The 22,007-nt window shown below is 41.6% G+C and overlaps 4 protein-coding genes across 4 annotated transcripts in view; 3 read left to right on the top strand and 1 right to left on the bottom strand.

The window, feature by feature from the left end:
* Positions 1-971, top strand: part of LOC120415953 (histone-lysine N-methyltransferase trithorax) — a 107,094-nt gene extending 106,123 nt beyond the window's left edge. Inside the window, exon 6 of the mRNA XM_039577595.2 lies at positions 95-971. Coding sequence (XP_039433529.1) covers positions 95-268 — 174 coding nt within the window. The 3' untranslated portion in view covers positions 269-971. The remainder of the gene's footprint in view (positions 1-94) is intronic.
* Positions 972-9,859: 8,888 nt separating this feature from the next.
* Positions 9,860-15,387, top strand: LOC120415901 (probable dimethyladenosine transferase). The gene is made up of 3 exons (XM_039577542.1): positions 9,860-9,998; positions 10,058-10,991; positions 15,305-15,387. The coding sequence occupies exons 1-2, from the start codon at positions 9,941-9,943 to the stop codon at positions 10,918-10,920; spliced, it is 921 nt and encodes a 306-aa protein (XP_039433476.1). The 5' UTR covers positions 9,860-9,940; the 3' UTR covers positions 10,921-10,991; positions 15,305-15,387.
* On the bottom strand, positions 15,360-17,302 carry LOC120415899 (protein FAM114A2). The gene is made up of 2 exons (XM_039577541.2): positions 15,559-17,302; positions 15,360-15,499 (listed from the first exon to the last, which is right to left on the bottom strand). Exons 1-2 carry the CDS (start codon positions 17,191-17,193, stop codon positions 15,425-15,427), a joined length of 1,710 nt encoding a protein of 569 aa, XP_039433475.1. The 5' UTR covers positions 17,194-17,302; the 3' UTR covers positions 15,360-15,424.
* Positions 17,303-17,371: 69 nt separating this feature from the next.
* Positions 17,372-18,450, top strand: LOC120415902 (nucleolar protein 12). The gene is made up of 2 exons (XM_039577543.2): positions 17,372-17,601; positions 17,663-18,450. The coding sequence occupies exons 1-2, from the start codon at positions 17,516-17,518 to the stop codon at positions 18,408-18,410; spliced, it is 834 nt and encodes a 277-aa protein (XP_039433477.1). The 5' UTR covers positions 17,372-17,515; the 3' UTR covers positions 18,411-18,450.
* The last annotated feature ends 3,557 nt before the right edge of the window (positions 18,451-22,007 follow it).

The raw sequence follows: 22,007 nt of genomic DNA, 5'->3' as shown, positions 1-22,007 counted from the left end.
TGGGTTGAGGTTGATTCTTCGCAGACGCGAAATTGACCTTCACCCCGCGCTGACCTTGAACTTGCGCGTCTAATCGTTGTCCTTTCACTCGCAGCCAAACTGCTACTCGAAGGTCGTCGACATACTGGGCCACAAGCACATCATCATCTTCGCGCTGCGGCGCATCGTCCAGGGCGAGGAGCTCACCTACGACTACAAGTTCCCGTTCGAGGACGTCAAGATACCGTGCTCGTGCGGTTCGAAAAAGTGTCGCAAGTATCTCAACTAAGAAAAAGATAAGTGGAGGGTTGGAAGGGTTAGGCAATAAGCAATAGCTGGAACGAAAGGGGAACGAAAACGAAAAAAAAAGGTGCTGTCCTAGAGACAACGTTGAATGATATTTTATGAGAAATGCATCACAAGAAGCAACTAATTTGTAGGCACGCAAACTGAACAAAAAGGCCATAAGTTTGAAAGTTTCCTTTTATGCTCGAAACTGAAACGTACACATTTTAGACATTACAGACGGGGAGTTCCTCCAGAAAAAAGTGTATTATATAATCGTAACTAGCATATATGTAACTATAGTTGTGTAGAAAATAGTAATGTTTGTTTGACGTAGAAAGCAGGTTGAATCCGTGTGAAGTTCGGCGCCCTCCCCCGCGAGGAGAAAGCTCGAACGCTATTTATTTCTCAGTGTACATATTCTCGCATGTTAGTGTGCTTTCAAGATAACACAACCGACAATGTATGTAGCAGTTTAGGACAGGACCTCTGTATTACAAACAACTTACTCTTGTGCACCAGTTTGCGAGTGAAACTTGAACTAAAAAAAAACAAGCAGTGTATTTTAACTTAGACCTCTGAACGTGTTGTCCAACTGTAACAAAAACAAAAGGCAGTATACTAAACATAGCTTAAACATTTTGAATCAACCATCTTAAACAGAACAAATAGCTCGAATTTGAAACTCAACGTTTTAATCGCTGTCAGTTAAAAAAAATGGTGAAGAAAAGAAGCTTTCAAAGAGGGGGGTATATCTGTACAGAACCATTTTACCAAAAACCGTTTTAAGGCTTCAACATCCTATAGTTCGCGCAGCGCAGATATTAACCACTAAAAAAACTATTTTAAAACTGCACCCCCACACCGAACAACAAACTGTACCGTCTTTAAATGCAATTCACGTTTTTAAAAAGGGCAATAGAAAGGAAGTAGATGAATGATTCGCTGAGACTTTGAATAATCAATATTGTTTAAAATTTGGCTGAAACTTTACATTCTTTATTCTCAAAGTGGGCTTTTTTGCTTCAGTAGCCTTGGACAAGTTGACTCAAAATTTTAATATCTTTCTTGAGATCCGACTCTCTGATCAGTATGGTGTCTTCGGCAAAGTTGAAGTAAAACAAATCTTTTCCAGTTCCTGAACCCACTTGAAGATAACTAACAACCTAGGGCCAGTATGAATTTTATTCAAAATTTATTCGTTCTTTAAAAAATCAAGTAAATACATACTTCAAAAATACAAAATTTTCATTCAAAAAAAACTTGTTCAATCGATTTAAAATTTTCTCCGTTCGCATTTCGGGCGCCCAAAATGTTGCAATTTGCTTGCCCCATTTTAAGATTTTGTCAAAAAATATAGGTGCTCACTTTTTGAATGATAGTTTATTGTCCAAGGATCAAATTGCACTTTCGATAATTGACCAATATTTATATTTTTGGGTTCTTCCAGGCAATTTAATGTCGAAAAATTGTTGTTTTTTTTTCTTTTTTATGTAAAATGCTCTCTTACAATTGGGTGGACTTTTTTTCAGTAGAACTAATGAATGTAGCATGTAGGAAATTTCACTACGAACATTTTTCTCTAAAAGAAAACGTAATTTCGATATTCCAGTGCCAAGATATTTTAGTTTTAGTGAGAAAAAAAGTGCCAATTTTACAAATTTCTCAGAATTAACAAGCACGGCCTATTATTTACATGCGGCATATGTTTTGGAGGCCAGAGTATGGTTTCTTATAGTTATTTTGGTCGCTGAATTCGGATCTGGAATCAAATTTCAGATAAATAGTGCACAGTGATATTTGAGCCACGCTCAAATGTTATTTGCGTGTATTCCCCATAGCCACTTAGGGATCGGCAGCCGAAGCCGCTAACCACCGCGCCACGAGGCCTCTCAAAACAATCAGAAGTTGAAAAACAATCTCCATAAAAAAAATCCGTGTGTAAAATATCAATTAAAGGTGAGCGAAAGATGAAATATGACCGAATTCACTAGCGATTAAAATTACAGCATATTACCGCAAATAACTTTTGGGCGTGGCTCCAAATTTAACAGTTAATCTGAAATTTGATTCCAGATCCGAATTCAGCGACCAAAACAACTATAAGAAACCATACTCTGGCCTCCAAAACATATGCCGCATGTAAATAATAGGCCGTGCTTGTTAATTCTGAGAAATTTGTGAAATTGGGACTTTTTTTTCACTAAAACTAAAATATCTTGGCACTGGAGTATCGAAATTACGTTTTCTTTTAGAGAAAAATGTTCGTAGTGAAATTTCCTACATGCTACATTCATTAGTTCTACTGAAAAAAAGTCCACCCAATTGTAAGAGAGCATTTTACATAAAAAAGAAAAAAAACAACAATTTTTCGACATTAAATTGCCTGGAAGAACCCAAAAATATAAATATTGGTCAATTATCGAAAGTGCAATTTGATCCTTGGACAATAAACTATCATTCAAAAAGTGAGCACCTATATTTTTTGACAAAATCTTAAAATGGGGCAAGCAAATTGCAACATTTTGGGCGCCCGAAATGCGAACGGAGCGCTGCGCTCGCAGAATCAAAATTAGATTAAAAAAGATAGGAGGAACATACACCTTAGATTTATTGGTCCTTTATGTAAAATCGTCTCAGCTTTCGAATGGATTTGTCAGTTTTTCGATAAAGCGGGGCGCCGGCCTTCAAAAATGACTTTTAAAAATACATTGGTGTTTTGTGGCTAAAAAATGTATGGAACGGTATTTTTCTGACAAGTTCATTCGAAAGCTCTGCTCATTTCCTTTCCAAAGCTCGTTGCAATGGGACCATAGTTGATCCATCGAAAAAATGTTGTCTTGTCAAAAAAAATTTACATTAAAATGAAAATAAGTGATCAGAAATGGTTTTTAATCGTGTTTTTTACCGTTGTACATAAAAATTGACATAGGGCTTTAGTAATCAATTGTCAATTTTAATCAAAATAATTTGAAAACAAAATGCACATAATAATATTTCACGTGTTAAAAAAAAACGGAACTCTTTGAAAATTTGGAATGTTGTACCAATAAAAGAATTTGAACTCCGTTTTTCAAAATTAATGTGGCTTTAAGAAAGAAAAAAAAGTTACATAATCCACAGACAGGCCTTACACGGCTTTTTCGTGGCGATCAAACCAGGCCAGTTGAGGTTATGTTGCAAATAACTCTTCTTTGCAGGCGTCTAAAAAGTTGTTTTTTTTTAGATTACTTTTAAACGACTAAATGAAACTTTACAATTTTCAAAACCAAGCTGTGGGACCCGTAACTTGATCGAGTAGACCGCATCCGGACAAAGTTCGTCCACTCAGTGTCAAGAAAATCAAGTGCATATTTTTGACCAACATCCTCCCCACACATGTACAGACATTTGCTCAGAATTTAATTCTAAGTCGATAAGTATGAATAAAAGTTTAAATTAAAGATATTTTTTCGATTGATTTTATAGCCTCTCTTCAGTGAGGAAGGCAAAAAACAAATAATGTGAAATCTTCTCTAAATTTAACAAACTTTAAAAAACAAATTTGAATTATTAAAAAAAACATTTTTTCGGCTTACTCTCTTGGGCCCACCCTCACGTATATGTATCGACTCGAGGAGTCATTACACTACCACAAACAAACAAACAAACTCGCACTTTTTCGTGTTTGACAGTTTGCCAAACTCGCAAACAATGCAATATGTATGCAGGCTGACGTTTGTACACACAGATCCAGGCTAACTGGAAAACTGTCAAAAACTGTGAGTTTGTTTGTTTGCCGTAGTGTAATATCTCCTTCAGAACTTTCAAAAACTGCGAGTTTTTTTGTTTGTTTGCCGTAATTTTGCCTTGTTTGCGAGTTTGGAAAACTGTCAAACCTGAAATAGTGCAAATTTGTTTGTTTGTCATAATCTTATACCTCCTTTAGTGTCACTCTTGGGATCCCATAAGCCAGGGGTGCCCAAGCTTTTGGCCCTGCGGGCCAAATTTGATTTTTCTAAAGCAGGGGCGGGCCGGAACTAATGTTGGTAAAAGTTAAAGAAGAACATTTTTCCTCATATTTTTTTTTTTAATAGGTTAATTCAAGTAAACAAATTTATAAACTAGTGTGGCAAATAAGATTCAAATATCTTGATTTTAAGAAAGAAAAACAAAGATTACTTTCAAAATTGTGTTTATTAGATTTATTTTTATTTTGTTTTGGACAAAACTATATTGTAATTGTTTTTGTCGATTGAAATTGAATTCCCTGACATCATTAACTTAAAAAAACATTAAAATTTCGTCGCTGCAAGTTTTTTTCAAGTCTGAACGAGACAAGATAAAATTGATTGAAACGAAATTTGGATTCAAATCTTCTCTACGAAAAAAAAATTTCAAAATAATTTTCAAGACGTGAATTAAAAAAAAAAGTGTATAAAAATATATATCTGATAGTTTTTAATTCGTCATTCTTCAAATTTCTTAGAATTATTGAAGATTATGAAAAAAAATGCTAACTGATTTCTTGACTCATTTAGAAATATTTTTTTAATTTTTTAAAAAGATTTGCAGCGATACTTATTTTTAATATGATTAATTTGCTTTTTAAAGCTTTTTTTCTAGCAAAACTTTATCATTGAAAAATTGCTCTGAAATAAAATAATTATTTTTGCTTACTCATTTATGAAAAATCAATTTAAATCAAAATCCTCAAAAAAGAAACAATTCAATTAGAAGTAAAACAGCCAAAACTTTGAGCAATTTGAATTCAGTGTCTTTTGCAATCTTTTTGCACATTTTTTAAGTTTAATAATTGATTTTTATAATATCAATATAGAAATGATAAAAATTAAATTCAAACATAAAGAATGTTTAAAATTGAAATTAAATCATAAAAAAATACAAAGGCATAATCCAAACAAAACGTTGAATTAGCAACATTTTATGTCAAAAGCAAAAAAAGAACAAATAAATATTTTGTTATAATATCTTAAAAATTTGATCTCAAGATATTTTTTTTAAATTTTGACGCTCAATTTATTTATTGAGTATTTTATGAACAGCCTTTAGGGCCGGTCATAGAATTATTTTGAAAAGCCGTCGCGGGCCGGATGAAATGGCTTCACGGGCCGGATCCGGCCCGCGGGCCGGACGTTGGGCAGGCCTGTCATAAGCTGTGTGGTGCGAGGTCTGTTGTCGTATTCACGACAGCTCGAACTGTCAAAATTGCACCAGCGTTTCAAGACCCTGAATGCTCAAGGTATGCCGGATTTCGAACCAAAGTTTTTTTTTCTGAGCATGATTTTTAATGATTTTTATGTAGTTGTGAGTCATCAGATTTATTTATTTCCAATTTTTATGTACTGCTTGTAAGAACTGTGTTTTGTGCTTTTCAGTTCGATGGGTACTCGAACAATGAAATTGTTTTAATAATTGTTATTTTGAGAGATTTTGTAAAAATACCTAGCTTTTTACTGAATGTAGGCGAATTTTGAAAATTATAAAAAAAAATATATCTTCAAATGAGTTTAGATTTTTGAAAAACTTTAAATAATATTTAAATATTTATTTTTCAAACATTGCCCAAACGGTAAGACTTGTCCCAATAATTTTTTTTTAAACATGTACTGGGGTAGGCCACACAATGATCACGTACGTTTTTCCAAAAAAGTTTGTCAAAAGTGCTTTAAAAATAGCTTTGTTGAAAATTTATATTTGAAAAACGCTGAAACAACAAATCGAAAAAAATTATTAAAATTTCTATAGAATTCTTGTACGGACAGCTACCATTGTTATACATAAACTGGCATGAACAAAGTAATAATACAGAATAGCCTTCAGGGTTAATGAAATAAGTGTCTAAAATGTTTCTGCCCAACAAAAAAATACTATTGTTCAAAGTCTCAGCGAATTGCTCAAAAGAAGAATTCAAAATACACAAAAAAAACTCTAACTGTAACGATCTACCTGTGGGAGATTCAAGGTTGTAGTATTGCTGTTCAAACAAGTCGTCGCATTTTACGATTTCTTCCCCCCAACTCTCACCGTGTTAGCTCACCTCAAATAATCAAAACGCATAGATTTGCAAGGAAATAGTCGTCGCAGAAAGTTGTAAATATATTTAACGAAAAAGAAAGTATGACTCGTTTTAAAAGTTGAATTTCTACGACCACACAGAAGCAAACACACACACACACACAATTTTACTACGCTTTTTCTAGGTTTTAAGTTTGCGTTTAAGCTTAAGTTAGTATTTCCCAAAACAAAAGAACAACAACTAAAAAAAACAAGCATCGAATTTCAGTCAGGGAAATTGCTGCAAGTAAATTCCTATCGATTATTACGCTATTTCTTTGAAGCAGTGAACGTTATCTTGCCATTTCCGTTTTACCTATTATTTTATTATTATTATTATTACACATTTTGTTTGTTATTATTTTTAATCAACTTTCAGCATCGTAAGCATCAAAACATTAAATGTTTGTAATAAGTCATTAAACGAACAACATCTGAAATGTTCGCCGTCAGCTACTTTTAACTATAAAAAATATGCTAAAACTAATAATTTATAACTTAAAGCAAACAAAAAAACAACAAAACCCTTAACTCGTTTCGTGCTATTTGCGACATTGTAGTCATTGTCCGTTGTAAGGTTTGAGAAGGTGAAGAAAATAATCAAAAGTATGCCTAATAGAATGAGTTCAGTTTCTTTTTAAGTTGGAAACATTTCCAGCGAATGGTGAAGTGAAAACAAATGTGATACTAACGAGAAAGAGTGAAGGTAAAGAGAAATCATGATAATTTGAACTACCCTAACTTAAAGAAGAAAAAAAAAACGCTACTACACACTACAAACAAACAATGCATGTAAACTTTGAATCGTAGAAATGCACACAAATAATGAAAACAAAACGATATTACTAAATGGTACACAAACAAACACAAACACACTCTCACAGATACAATAACTAGTATGCATAGTGCATAGTTTAATCACATGATGCAAATACAATGTTTAAATCAGAAAAGGAAAACACAAATACCGTAACTATGTAAGAATCCTAGTGGAAAGAGTCTTTTGGTAGTGTTAAACAGAAGCTACTGCAAAGAGTTCACACACACACACGCATGCAAACAGCACACAATCAACAACAGGCTTGAATCGTGTACATTTTTGGCATACACACACACACACACAATACTATTACAAACAGACCTACTAAATACAACTTAGAAATGTAATTGCAGTTTATTAAGTTTAGTTCTCTTTCTCATTTGAAGTATTATGTTGAATTGAACAATTTAAGCGATAAACATTCAAAATAAAACGTAATTGAAAAATTAGCAGTTTGTCTTTGTCATTCTGTCCGAAAAAAAATCAAACAATCAATCAATCAAAGCCATCCGAAATACGTCCAAAATGTCCTTCCGAAAAATTATTAAATTCTCAAATTCTTAAATTCTTACATTCTTAAGTGCTTAAATTCCTAAATTCTTAAATTCTTAAATGAGCTCCCTCCGTGTACGCACGAGAGCATGCAGCTAGTGCTGAGTGCTCCATCGTTTTTTCGATTTTTTTCGCCGTAATTGATTGTGGTTACCCGCGAGTTTGCTTCTCCAGCATGCCAAAGGCCGGCCGTGGCAGTTCGAGTGCGGCCTCGAAAAACCCGCGAAGTTCGTCTACCGGCCGTGTGCAAAAAGGTAAACAAACCAACGCCGTGTCAACCGCCATCGCGCAGGGGAGCGTGAGCGCAGAAGGAATCGACAAAAAGTTCCTTCATCCCGGATATGTTCCAAGATCACCAGTGCGAACCCGTTCGGGTACCTCCGGTGCCACGACCAGTGGCACATCAAAGTCCGCCAACATTCCCATCAGGAACGAGTTCCAGATGCTGAGCGACGACGAAGAAAACAACAACAACACCGACGGTAGCACCACTACCGACGACGACGACGACGATGGTTGTGCACGGAAAAAAGTGCCGACGCCAAAAAAGAATAATTCTCCAGCGGAACGAAGACCACCTCCAATTTTTGTTTTGGACACGATGGCGGACGATGTTGACGAGTTGCTGGAAGGCCTCGGATATTGTCTGAAAATCGGTAAGTCGGCAGTGCAAGTGATCACACTGAATAAAAAGAACTTCGACCTGGTGTTTGAAGAATTGAAGCGTAGCAACTTCAACTTCTACACATTCAACCCCGAGAAGCCCCCTGTTAAGGTCGTATTGCAGGGTTATCAAGACCGTCCGATCTCCGACCTGAAGGGTCACCTTTCGGACGCCGGAATAAAACCGCGGGAGATTAAAGTGCTCTCGCGCAAGACAACGGTAACAGGTACACACACACTGTACCTGTTGTACTTCGACCGCGGCACCGTCAAGATCCAAGACCTGCGGCGGACTAAGACGTTGGACGGTTTTTGGGTAAACTGGCGGTTTTACACCAAGAACCCGACGGACGTAGCGCAATGCCACCGTTGCCAGAAATTCGGCCACGGCTCGCGGAACTGCAACCTCCGGCCCCGCTGCGTGAAGTGCGGTGAGTCACACCTCTCGGAGGCGTGCGCACTGCCACGAAAGGCGGACTTGGGGGACAAGGCAGAACAAACCAAGCCGCGCGTAAAGTGCGCGAACTGCGGCGGTAACCATACCGGCAATTACCGCGGATGCATCGCGCGCAAGGCCTACCTCGAGGAGCAGGAAAAGAGAAAGAAGAAAGCAGCAGCGTCCCACTCTCCTCAGCGAAGTACGAGCGCAGCCGTTCCTGCAGCTGGACAGCTTACGGTTCCAGCGGAAAACTCAGCGTTCCCTCCTGGTTGGGGGCGTTCGTTCGCCAGCGTGGTCGCTGCCGGTAGCGGCAGTACGGCCCAGCAAGAAGTCACCGGGGAAGATCTCTTCACCCTGCCGGAGTTCTTTGCTCTCGCGGGGGAGATGATGACGCGATTTCGGAGCTGCCGGAACAAGGCAGAACAATTCCTGGCCCTTGGGGAACTGATGATCAAACACATCTACAAAGGATAAATTACCTGTGATCTAGATATAAGCTTTCTCTTCCTCTATCCCCTTTCCTTTGCAATTTCTGTAAGTTATTTTTATAGTTTTTTCTTACTCTTGCTAGTGCCTTAGTTAAAGAAATAATTGTTCCTAAATGGATTATGATACAACACACAGCTGTAAGGAACTCCAAAACTCTGTTATGCACTTCAAAATAACTCATTGTATCTGGATTATTCACCAATAAAACCGAATTGAATTGAATAAATTCTTAAATTCTTAAATTCTTACATTCTTAAATTCTTAAATTCTTAAATTCTTAAATTCTTAAATTCTTAAATTCTTAAATTCCTAAATTCTTAAATTCTTAAATTCAATTTGTGATAGTTTTTTGGGTGTTTTTTGGGTGTTTTTTAGGCGGTTCAAAAAAAAAGCCAAAGAGCGAAAAAAAGTTTTTTGGACCTTTAAAAAACACTTCAGAAATCAATTATTCAAAATATTTCCCTTTTACTGGCAACACGGCGAGCGTTAGCATTAGCCCATAATCGCCTCGACGTTCCCAGTCTCTGGATTGGATTTGTTTACCTTGCATTTATTTTGACAGTCCCTGTGTGCACTTTTCAAAACTCCTCGCACATGGTCCGCGCTTGTTTACGTTCTTTTATTTCTGTGCGATCCGGAGCTTAAAATCACCGAAAATGCCCAAAGTTCGTGCCGAAAAGAAGACCCGCGTCCACACGGAGGTGGCCAAACAGGGTAAGATCGCTTGGGGTCGCACTGTGCGGTCGTTTGAACTTTTTGCTTTGTTTTCCAAGGTATCGTTTTCAACAAGGACTTTGGCCAGCACATCCTGAAGAACCCGCTGATTGTGACGTCGATGCTGGAGAAGGCGGCGCTGCGGCCGACGGACGTGGTGCTGGAAATCGGCCCCGGAACCGGCAACATGACGGTCAAGATTCTGGAAAAGGTCAAGAAGGTTATCGCGTGCGAAATCGATCCCCGCCTGGTGGCGGAACTGCAGAAGCGTGTCCAGGGCACGCCGATGCAGTCCAAGTTGCAGATCTTGATCGGGGATGTGCTGAAGGCGGATTTGCCGTTTTTCGATTGCTGCGTCGCGAACATGCCGTACCAGATCAGTTCGCCGTTTGTGTTCAAGCTGCTGCTGCACCGGCCGTTCTTTCGGTGTGCCGTGCTCATGTTCCAGCTTGAGTTTGCGCAGCGGTTGGTGGCCAAACCGGGCGATAAGTTGTACTGCCGGTTGAGCGTTAACACACAGCTGCTGGCACGGGTGGACATGCTGATGAAGATTGGGAAGAACAATTTTCGACCTCCGCCGAAGGTCGAGTCCAGCGTGGTGCGGATCGAACCGAGAAATCCTCCGCCGCCGATCAACTACACCGAGTGGGACGGGTTGACGCGGATAGCGTTCCTTCGGAAGAACAAAACCCTGTCGGCGGCCTTCAAGCAGACTACGGTGCTGACGGCGCTGGAGCAGAACTACAAAATGCACTGCTCGCTGAAGAACGTGGATCTGCCGGCGGAGTTCAACATCAAGGAAAAAGTGGAGGACATTTTGAACGGGATTGATGCGGGGAGCAAACGTGCCCGCACGATGGACACGGACGATTTTATGGCGGTGCTGCACGCGTTCAATGCGGAAGGGATTCACTTTAGTTAGTGGAGGAGAGCGCGGTTTTGGGTGGGCTAACAATAATTTAATACATCATATTTTATATATGCTTTAGAAAGGTGTGTGGGGACTTAATCCGGAGTCGACGATTAAAACGAGGTTTAATAACTAACTAACTGATGTTTATTGATTACGACTTTCTCCGCGTGTTTCGTCTGATTGGAGTGAGACAATTCTGAGTGGTCAAGGTTGTGTCACATAAGGTAACACACTCGACTTGCTTGGTGTGTGTGAGGCGTAACCCACAGGGCCCCCCCAGTTACACCAGGAATCTGACCCGATGTCCCGACGGTGTAACTTTTGTACGGTGATCATCCGCAGGATAGTCCAACTCCTGGTTGAGCATAAATGCCGGCTTGAGCCGGTCGATCGAAATCCGCTGCGTCTTCCCGGCAACTAGAACATCCATCCACTTGGCATCGCGACGCAACACCCGGTGCGGTCCATCGTACGGATGCTGTAGAGGACGCTTCACAGTGTCGACACGTACGAATACATGTGTACACTCCTTCAACTCCGGACTCACGAAGAACTTCCGGGTACCATGGCGATCGGGTTTAATCGGCTTGACCTTTTCGAACGAACGGTGGAGCACTTTCGAGAATTCGGCTTGATCCATGTTCTGCGTAGGGGCTTCCAGGAACTCCCCCGGAATACGAAGAGTTTGGCCGTACACCATATCCGCTGCTGAACACTGTAGATCGTCCCTGTAGGCAGTTCGTAAACCCAGGAGAATCAGCGGCAGTTCGTAGAACCAGTCCTTGGGATTCACGCACATGATCGCTGCCTTCAGAGTTCTATGGAACCGCTCAACCATGCCATTTGCTTGCGGGTGGTAGGCGGTAGTCCTAATGTGGTGAACTCCAAGAATGCGCGTCAGCTCCCGAAAGAGGTCGGACTCGAATTGACGCCCTTGATCCGTGGTCACGTCCTCGGGCACACCGAAACGGGAAATCCAGGTCGAATACAGCGCCTCAGCCACCGACGACGCAGTCATGTCCACCAGAGGAATGGCTTCCGGCCACCGGGAAAATCGGTCGATGATGGTCAAGAGATATCGGTGACCATTTGATGGTGGTAGAGGGCCAACCAGGTCGATGTGGATGTGCCGAAACCTTGCTTTCGGCAACTCGAAATCCCGGAACGGAGCAACAGTGTGGCGAGTAACCTTAGAGCGTTGACAATCCAGGCAGTTACGGACAAATGCGTTGATTTCCTTGTTCATTGACGCCCACACGAAACGTTCCGCTATCAGCTTCCTTGTTGGCTTCGACCCTGTGTGAGCGATCCCGTGGAAGTGCTTCATGACTGCGAGGCGGTGCGCTTTCGGGACAAAAGGCCTTGGGTTGCCACGTGATGTATCGCAATACATCCGCTGCAAACACCCTGGCAACGTTCTTGATTCGAACTTGAGAGACGTTGTCGTCGACTTCAGCAGTTGTTGTAGCTCAATGTCCCCGGCTTGATCCTTGGCAATCGATTGAAAATCAACCGAACTTGGAGAAGAAACACTTTCTACACGTGACAACGCATCGGCTACGTAGTTGTCTGTGCCGCTTACATGCCGAATGTCCCTGGTGAACTCCGATATGAAGCGGAGGTACCGCTCCTCGTGCGGCAGCCGAGAGTTCGAATCCGTTGCTAAAGCGTACGTCAGTGGCCGGTGGTCGGTAAAGATGGTAAAATTTCGTCCCTCGAGGAAATGCCGGAAATACTTCACCGACATCTTCATAGCAGTCAGCTCACGTCCGAAGGTCGAATAGTTCTGCTGCGATTTGGAGAACTTTTCCGAGTAGAACCCGAGAGGTTCCCAAACGCCTCCGCTAAGCTGCTGCAGAACGGCTCCCGCAGCGGTGTTTGAAGCATCGATCATAAGCCCCAGCGGTTTGTTGGCTGCTGGATAGTGAAGTAAAGCGGCTTGAGCTAGTGATTGCTTGCACTCTTCAAAACTGGCTGCTGCGTCTGCCGACCACTCCAACTTCCGGCCGTCGTTCTTGCGATTGTCCGGAATCAGCTTTCGCAGGTTCGCTTGGAGGTCCGTTGCACGCCGAATGAATCGCTTGTACCCATTCAACAAGGCGAGGAAACGGCGAAGGTCCTTCACCGTAGTTGGCCGCTCGTACTGCAAAATAGCTTCAACACGGGCAGGCAGCGGTCGAACACCGGCCGAGTTGATCAGGTACCCCAAGAACTCCACCTCGGGCTGGGCGAAGCAGCTCTTCTCGACGTTGATAACCAAGTTGTGCTCTCGGAGCCTCTCGAAGACTACGCGCAGGTGAGCGCGGTGCTGTTCCGCAGATGAAGAGGCGATGCAGATATCGTCTATAAAGACGACAACAAAGTCCAAGTCACCGAAAATTTGGTTCATGTAACGTTGGAATGTCTGGCTCGCGTTGCAGAGACCAAATTGCATCCGGGTAAACTCAAAAAGACCGAATGGGGTAATTACTGCCGTTTTGGGTATGTCGCTCTCTTCAACTGGAATTTGATGGTAAGCCCGTTCCAAGTCCAGCGTCGTAAAAACAGACTTACCGTCGAAGGAGTTCAACAGGTCGTGTATGTGGGGCACCGGATAGCGGTCAGGAACAGTCACTTGATTCAACCGGCGATAATCACCCACGAACCGCCACGTGCCGTTCTTCTTGGGAACGCAGTGCAGGGGGCTGGCCCAGCTGCTGCTTGACGGACGGCAGATTCCCAAGTCGCACATTGTCCGGAACTCCTCCTTGGCGGCCTTCAACTTCTCCGGGTGCATTCGCCGCGCCTTCGAAGCCACCGGCGGTCCTTTGGTGACAATATGATGCGTTACTTCCCGTTGAGTTTGAGTCTGCAGCGTCGAAGGGAGTGTCACTTCACGGAACTCGTGCAACATTTCGCCGAACGGGTGTTTGGCGTCCACGACAGTGACGGTGTGCAGATCAACTGTCATCACACCACCAACCGATTTGAGCCCCGTTTTCTCGTCCACCAAACGTCGATTCCGCAAGTCCACGATAATGCCAAAATGTGCCAGCCAATCTGCTCCAATTATCGGCATCGTCACCTCCGCAACGAGAAACTGCCAAGTGAAGCTACGTCGCAGACCCAGACTAGTGGTCAAGAACCTCGATCCGTACGTTTTAATACGGCTTCCGTTTGCCGCATGCAGTTGTTGTGTTGGAATACCTTCTGCTCGATCTCGTCTGCTTGCCGGTATGATGGAGACATCTGACCCGGTATCGATCAGGAACCGGGTGCTGGACACAGGATCGTAGATGGTCAGTCGGCGGCTTTCGTGTTCTCCCCCCACTGTCGCCGTTTCCAGTGGGGAAGAACTTAGTTTTTTGAATTGAACGCACAGGGTTCACGGCACTGGTGAGCATCTCGACCGTATTTACGGTGGTACCAGCACACTTCCTTCTGCGATCCGGTTCTTGATTTCGAAGAGGAACGGCCTCGAGAGGCCGATCGGTTCCGTGTGCGTTCAGACGTCGTCAATCGACGAACTTCGGCGGTCAGAAAATCTACCTGTTCTTGAAGACCGGAGGCGCCGCTTGGTCCAGCTACGTCGTCAACGGCGGCCGTCGTCAGAGAGCTCGTAACCCCCACCATCTTGTCGGCCATTTCAGCCAACTTGTCCAATGTTCCGTCGTGACAGCTTAGGATTGGACGAACGTTTACCGGAAGCCGCTGAATGAAGAGCATTTTGAGCAGATTGTCGTCTACTTTCAATCCGATTGCCAGCTCGCGCATCTTCGCCAGCAGATGCGTAGGACGCAAATCGCCCAGTTCGTACGAACCAAGCAATCTCTCCAGCCGAGTTTCCGCAGAGAGCACGAAGCGGGAAATCAACCTTTCTTTGACGGCAGCATACTTGTTGTCAGCTGGAGGAGCTACCACTAAATCCGAGATGTGGCAAATGACGGTCTGGTCCACCTTCCCGATAATGTGGTAATATTTCGTCTCGTCGTTTACGACCCTACCCAAGGCAAACTGCGCTTCGGCCTGGGCAAACCACATCACCGGGTCATTCTTCCAGAAATCCGGCAACTTGATTGAAACTGCTGCAGTTGCAGCAACTTCTGCGTTGTTGTTTTCGGTCGACATTTGAGGTTATGTTCCACGTCGGAACGATTTTTCTCGGATAACCGGAGCGAGCGCGTTCGAACAACGGTAAAAACTATTTCCGCGGCGTCGGGGTCACCAATGTGGGGACTTAATCCGGAGTCGACGATTAAAACGAGGTTTAATAACTAACTAACTGATGTTTATTGATTACGACTTTCTCCGCGTGTTTCGTCTGATTGGAGTGAGACAATTCTGAGTGGTCAAGGTTGTGTCACATAAGGTAACACACTCGACTTGCTTGGTGTGTGTGAGGCGTAACCCACAGGTGTATAGGCGCGAAGAGTACCGTAAGCCGGAATACACACGTTGTAATGTTAAAGAATAAAACTTTTTGTTTTGCTCCGTGAACCATAGTAAAAAGAAGTACACAATTGGGATGGTTGTTCTACGCAGCACCGATCTGCAGAATTGGGATGAACAGCTGGAACGCATTCTGCACGTACGAAATGCTGTTTGAACCCTGAAAAAAAGAAGTAATTTTTGTTACCGGCTATTTCAACTAGGTTCTGATGCTCGTACCTCCAAAAAGATGTTGGTGATCAACGCATTGTCGCAGTCCTCGCCGCGCTTGCTTTCTCCATTTGTTTTGCTCAGCTCGGCGGAAAACCGCGCCGCAAGTCCGCTCAGATGCCAGCAAAACACGCCCGTCAGCTGCACCAGCGCGTCCGCCTCGTTCGCGGTGCTGTGGCGGTCCAGAATGAGCAGAATCTCCGCCAGTTTGTGCATCCGCAGGACGCACAGCGCCGTCGTTTGGGCTAGGCCGTGCATGGCCTTTTCGAAGATTTGCTGTGCCGATCGGTGGGAAGCGCTTTCGAGCCATTCTACGTTTTCCTTCCAACAGTTGAGCAAGTCCTGGAAGTCTACCTTGACATCGTCCAGATCGACGACGGCTTCTTTGAGTTTGGATTCCAGCTCTTGCGCGGTGTGCCGGCCATCGGCGGAGCCGTCATCTTCGTCTTCGGGAAGCTCGCACAGTTCTTTGACTTCGTTCATCGTTTCCTGCAGGTCGTCGAGAGCCTTTCCACTGAGTGGCGCCAGCAGCGATTCCAGCTTGAGGGAAGCTTGCTTGGAAAGCATTTCCAGCGCTTCCAGGTGTACGAGGCCGTGGTAATCGTCAAACAGAGTTTCAAAGTGTAGCTTTTTCTTGTACAGATGCTTCTGGACCTGTTTCAGATTCTTTTCGCGCTCCTCGGTCTTTTCCTTAGCTTCACGTAGAACCTGACTCAACACCATGCCGTCATCGTTGCCCATCCCGAGCAGTTTTCGCTTGCTCAGCAAACCTGCGTCGTTCTCCTGCAGGATGTTCATCGTTTTCTTGCCAATGCCTTCCAACGTGTCGAGTCCGCCGGAGATGACCTTGCTGCTGATTTGTGTTACCCCGGACACAATCTGGTCGAACCCGAACCGATCGCCCGGCGACTGGTCGACGTCTCCCTCCGGCACGTACCCATCTGCCTTCAGCTTAGCCTGCTCTTCCGCCTGCCGTTTGGCCATCTCTTCCGGCGTCGGAACTCCGATGCCCGACTCGATGACCTGCGTGATGTTGGTCGTGATGGACGCCACACTCTTCGAAGCCGACGACAGGAAGGACACCGCCGCACCACCCCAGCTGGGCTTCCAGCCGGACCACGATTGCCCGGCGGCGGAGGCCGCCGCCTTGCTCTCTTCCTGGGTCAAACGATCCAACACCGAACTGACCGACGCATCGTCATCCTGACCCTTCATAAAGTCCTTCAGCTTGTGCTCCACCTCGTCGATGTCGACGTCCTTGAAGCTCGTTTTCACCTTCGGATCCGGCTTCTTCTTCTCGTCCGGTTTGGCCTCCACGCTAAAGTCACCCCAGTCATCATCAAAGTCGTCCCAACCGTCCTCGACCGCGGCCGGAACCTCCTTCGGCTTTGGTTTGCTTTCCACCAGCAGTTTGGCCTCCTTCAGCCGGTCCGGGTCGGGTCGCACGATTTTCCGCACCCCGGACGACTCCTCTTCCACTGGGTCAGCAGCGACTTTAGGTTCCACGTCAGATGCCGTGGAGGCTGGAGCCGATGTTTTTGGTGAGGGAGTTCGCTCTGTTTGCTTGGTAACTTCTTTTCGCTGCTCTTTTCCGTCGAAATCCTCGTCCGCCGACTCGAACTCCTCGTTGTCGGAGTCGCACATTTTAAAAACTTGAGAAATTACAAGAATAATCTAAAAAATTAACTTAAAATCTTTTTGCTTCTCCAAGTTGCAAATTTTTATCACGCAAAACTGAATTCGTAAACACAAAGAAACGTCAAACTGGAGCAAGGTGATTGCGTTTGCAGGTGCCGTTGCGTTCAGTGACCGGGAACGATTCATCACGTGCCGCAAAAACGAATGCTGGCAACGCTGCCAGCTGTAAACAAAACTCTGTCAAAAACGGTCCGCGTGGTGTTGTTGTTTACGTTTACTCCGATGGTAGTTTCATGTGGTTCGCGATCCAAACTAAATTTCCAGTAAAATGAAGCGAAAATCACTGGAAGGTAACCGGCCAGGTGCCGGCGCGAAGCGCAAAACGGAACTAGTTTTCGACCCTCTAAAAAGAACGTAAGTATCGATCAGCTTGAAGCATTCGAGTCATAAAACTTAATAATCCGTTACCCGCCAGCGAATTCCTATCCGGGTTCCACAAGCGCAAACTGCACCGCAAAAAGGTCGCCCAGGGCCAGCTGGAGCGCAAACTGAAGGAGGAAACGCGCCGCATCCGAACCGAGGCCAAGGAGAACAAAAAGAAGCTGTACCACTCGTACAAGCCGATTCCGGAGCTGACGGCGGAGGATCGCGAAGAGCAGGAATACGACACCGAAAACGTCACGGTCAAGGTGGTCGAACTGTCCACGAAGGAGCTGGCCAAGCAGAACAACTGGATCGGCGAGAACCACGGAATGGTGCGAGGGGACCAGGAGGACGAGGACGAAAGCGATGACGAAGGAGAGCAGCAGTCGAGCGAGGAAGAGGATGACGACGACGCGGTGGACACAATCCCGGGCATGGAACTGGACGCGGCAAGCAGGAAAAAGAAGCCCAACCTAAAGCTGGACGGGGAAAACGACGAAGAGCCAGAGGAACCACCAGCGAAAAAGCAGCACCAGCAGCGAGGGCCGGTGCTCAACCTGGAGGGAATCCGCTCGAAGAAGGAAATGAAGCACAAGCTGAAACGGCACGCGCTCAAATCGTTGAAGAACAGCAAAGCCTACCAGCAGACGCAACGGGCCCAGCAGCAGAAACAGCTGAAGAAGTCACGCCGGGTGAGGCATGTGCGCGAGAAGAAGCTCAAGAAGCAGGGAAAGCTACCGTCTGGGGAGGGTGGGCGCGGCGGAGGTAAGGGTGGGAAACGGCGTGGCGGACGGGAGTAGGGTGATTTTTTGGATTGTGAATAACATTTATTGCTAAAAAGGATTCTTTTAGTTAGATGAGAAATACCCAGTGTGGCCCATTTTTGGATTCCCGACTTTTTTTTTTCGATTTTCAGAACCTGAAATAATTATAATTTATACCCAAAGAATAATCGCAAATAAAAAAAAACTATCTATAAAAAATCAAATTTTCCAAATAAGGCTGTTGTGAATATTTTTTGAAGATTTGTTTAATGCCAAAGCCGGTAATAAACAAATTTCATGCTTTACCTCTCATTTTACGTGAAATTTTAAAAAAGGCTAAACAAAATTTCCTGTGTTAATTTTGTAGTTTTAACAATTTGTTCAATGTTTTCGAATTTAATTTAATTTGGAAATAGAAAAAAAAACTAATTTCAAAAGTTTTAAATTTGAAAAGTTGAAAAAAATTAAAAATTTAGAAATTGGAAAAAAAAACAAAATTATAAAAATTAAAAAAAAATAAAAGCTTAATTCAAAAATGAAAGTTTAATTAAAAAATGCTAAATATTAAAAAAAGAATTAAATGCAAAAATCTATTGATAAAACAAGGGGAAAGTGAGCAAGAGTAACAAACTGAGGAATTGCTCGTTGAAACGGTTATAACTCATTAAAATCTTAAAAAATCTGTCGGATTTTTTAATAATCATCTTTTTTCCTGGAATTGACTAAGATTTTGATAGAACCAGTTTCTAAAAAAATCCTGTTTTTCACGATAAAAAATAGATTTTTAAATTATTGATTTTCAGTACTAGACTAGTGGGGCAAGACGAAAAATTTATAAAATAGCATGTTAATTTGCTAACAATTTAGCTGATATCAATTTGAGACGTCAGATTAGAATGTAATGTAGTTGAAATGTTTCTTTAATTTTTAGATGAAATAATAATATTCTACTAATAATTTGATCGTTTTTCGGATAAAAAAAATATTTTTAAGTTCTTTTTTAAAGTTCCTATCTTTTTTAATATTTAGATTTTTTTTTAGATTTATATACATTAAAAGTATATAAACATTAATTTTTTTTGAACTTTATTGTTTTTTTGAAATTTTTAAAATTAATGAATTTTAAATTTTAAAATTTGAAATAAAAAAAATATTTTTCTTATATTTTTAAAATAGAGAGAGAGAGAGAGAGTTTTTTTAAAAGTTTCTAATTTTTTTTTGTTATACATATTTGTTATATTCCAGATCATTTTTTTTAATTTGTTAATTATTATAACATTTTACGGGTTTTTTAAATTTTCAAGCTTTTTAAAATGTATTTTTTTTGACTTTATTAAATTTAATTGTTTATATATTTTTTATATTTTTAAAATGAGAGAGAGAGCGAGATTTTTTTTTAGTTTTTTAAAGTATCTATTTTTTTTTGCTGTATATTATTTTTTTTATAGATTTATACATTCAAAATTTGATTATACTTTTTTTTTTAATTTTTAAAATTGATATGATTTTTATATCATTGTTCGGGTTTTGTTTTTTTAAGCGTTAATTTTTTTGACTTTATAAAATTTGAATATTTTTTCAATTGTTTTTTTTAATAACATAGAAAATTTAAATTAAAAAATATAGTTTATTATATTTAAAAAATGAGCGAGAGTTTTTTTTTAAGTTTTAAGATTTATACATTTATACATTTTAAATATCCCTGGGCTTTGTCATAATGAGTGTCATAGGTTTGATGCTTGTTTGGCAAAGAGTATGATTTGATTCGATGTGGAATTAAAATCGAAGTGTTCAGTATATTGCTGAAGCTTCCATTTTTACACATGGACACCACTTCATGCTGCGAGAACCCACTTTGGCGCAGTCTCAGGGCTTAATCGATGGCCGGTAAGCTGTCATCGAGACAAGGAGGTTCTCCGATAGTGGAAATATCACATTTGTGCAATGAACCGCTACATATGTGATTTTTCCCTATCTTAATGTGGGTGTCAGGTTAGGATGCGGGTTTTTTAAAATTTAGTTTTTGTAGAATTTAGGATTTTAACTATAAATATCAACTTTTAATATTTTAGTTATTTAGGGACAAAATTAGTAACAGTGAATTTAGTAATTCTATCAGAATCAGTGATTTTCATTCAAGTAGCATAAAAACCATTCTGATTTGTCAAAATTTCCATAGAGTCTCGATCAATCAATAGTGAAATGGTATCGGACTAAGTTCGTTGATCTGTTGAACTAACGGTTGTCGGATTATGATTGTATCGACCATTGTTGCGAATCGAGGATCTACTGGAATTCTGACGACCAAATGGTCGTCTCTATTTCAATTCACGACTTGTAAAATATGAACTGTTATTCATTTTTTTTGTTTTTTTTTTTTTTTTTTTTTAAAGAAGCCAAACAGGTTTTACAAGAAACGTTTTTTTTTTGGCTATTAATTAAAATGTCGGGGATTTGAGATAAGAGTAGCTTTCGGAAAGCTTGCTTTAAATCTTGTATTCAATTCAAGTTTGGTAGTTATCCGCAAATGAAAATTTGGACTTATATGAATAATTGAATAAGTTGGACTTATGAATAACACACAACTGTGCATTTATTCTAGAGTCAGATCCATACAGCGTCAGGGTTTATTTGGTCGAAGTGTACTAATTCATTGGCAGATCTGATTCTAGCTGTAATGTACGACAAGACTACTGACGGACGTGACAGGACGAGGGCCCAGTTTAGAAGTTTCGACATCAACGATGTGCGGCTGGATCACCCTCCCAAAAAAAAAAAAAAAAGATTTATACATTTTAAATATGTTTGAACTTTTTAATTTTCTTTCACAAATTTTTAAAATTAATTTATAAAAAATTTCAGGTTTTTAAAGTTTTTTTAATTGTTATTTTTTTTAATTGACCGCTGCAAATATTTTTCAAAGGCTATAGCGTTTGGCATTTTTAGGCTTTCTGGTTTTAATATAGCGTGAAGCGTGGAAAAAAAAATTGAAAAATATTTGCAACGGCCTTGCTGTCGATTGTACAAGTTTTTGTTAATAATTTCTATTTTAAGCGGTGTATGCACATCGGAAGGAACCGGTCAAGAAAAAATTCAAATGGGCAGCAGCGGCAGCGAAAGCAAGCCAGATAGGGTGAAGAAAAGCCCCAAGAAAACGCTCCCTCTCCTTTGTTCTCTGCTGTTCGTAAAGCTGTTTCTTGACCCCTTTCCTTCCGATTTCCATACTAGCCTTTAAGTATTACAATTTAAAATTTCAAAAAATAGTCATTCAATCAAATACTCAGGTGCTTTTCTGATCGCATGATTCTTACTCATGCATGACTGGCTTTTCTTCACTGAAGCCCCAGCCTTGAATAGAAAATTTCATACGAGAACAGCTGAATCAGCAACCAGCCGCTAGCTCAGATAAACAAACCTACTAAAAAATAAGAAAATGTAGCATTTTAAGCAGAAAAAAACAAAGAATGTCTTCGCCTTGTTCAAGTTAAAAATAATAAGGTCAACCCGTTTCACACTCTCATTAAAACCAGATTAGCAACCTATTTTTAGACGTCCACCTTTCCGGGCTCAAATTGAAAAAGCGTTTTTGCGAGGATTCTTTGTCTCGTTATCAGAAGAAATAAAGCGTAGAGA

Source organism: Culex pipiens, chromosome 3 (genome assembly GCF_016801865.2).
Source record: "Culex pipiens pallens isolate TS chromosome 3, TS_CPP_V2, whole genome shotgun sequence".
In the NCBI taxonomy this organism is placed as follows: Eukaryota; Metazoa; Arthropoda; class Insecta; order Diptera; family Culicidae; genus Culex; species Culex pipiens.
This window is presented reverse-complemented; position numbering and strand designations above follow the sequence as displayed.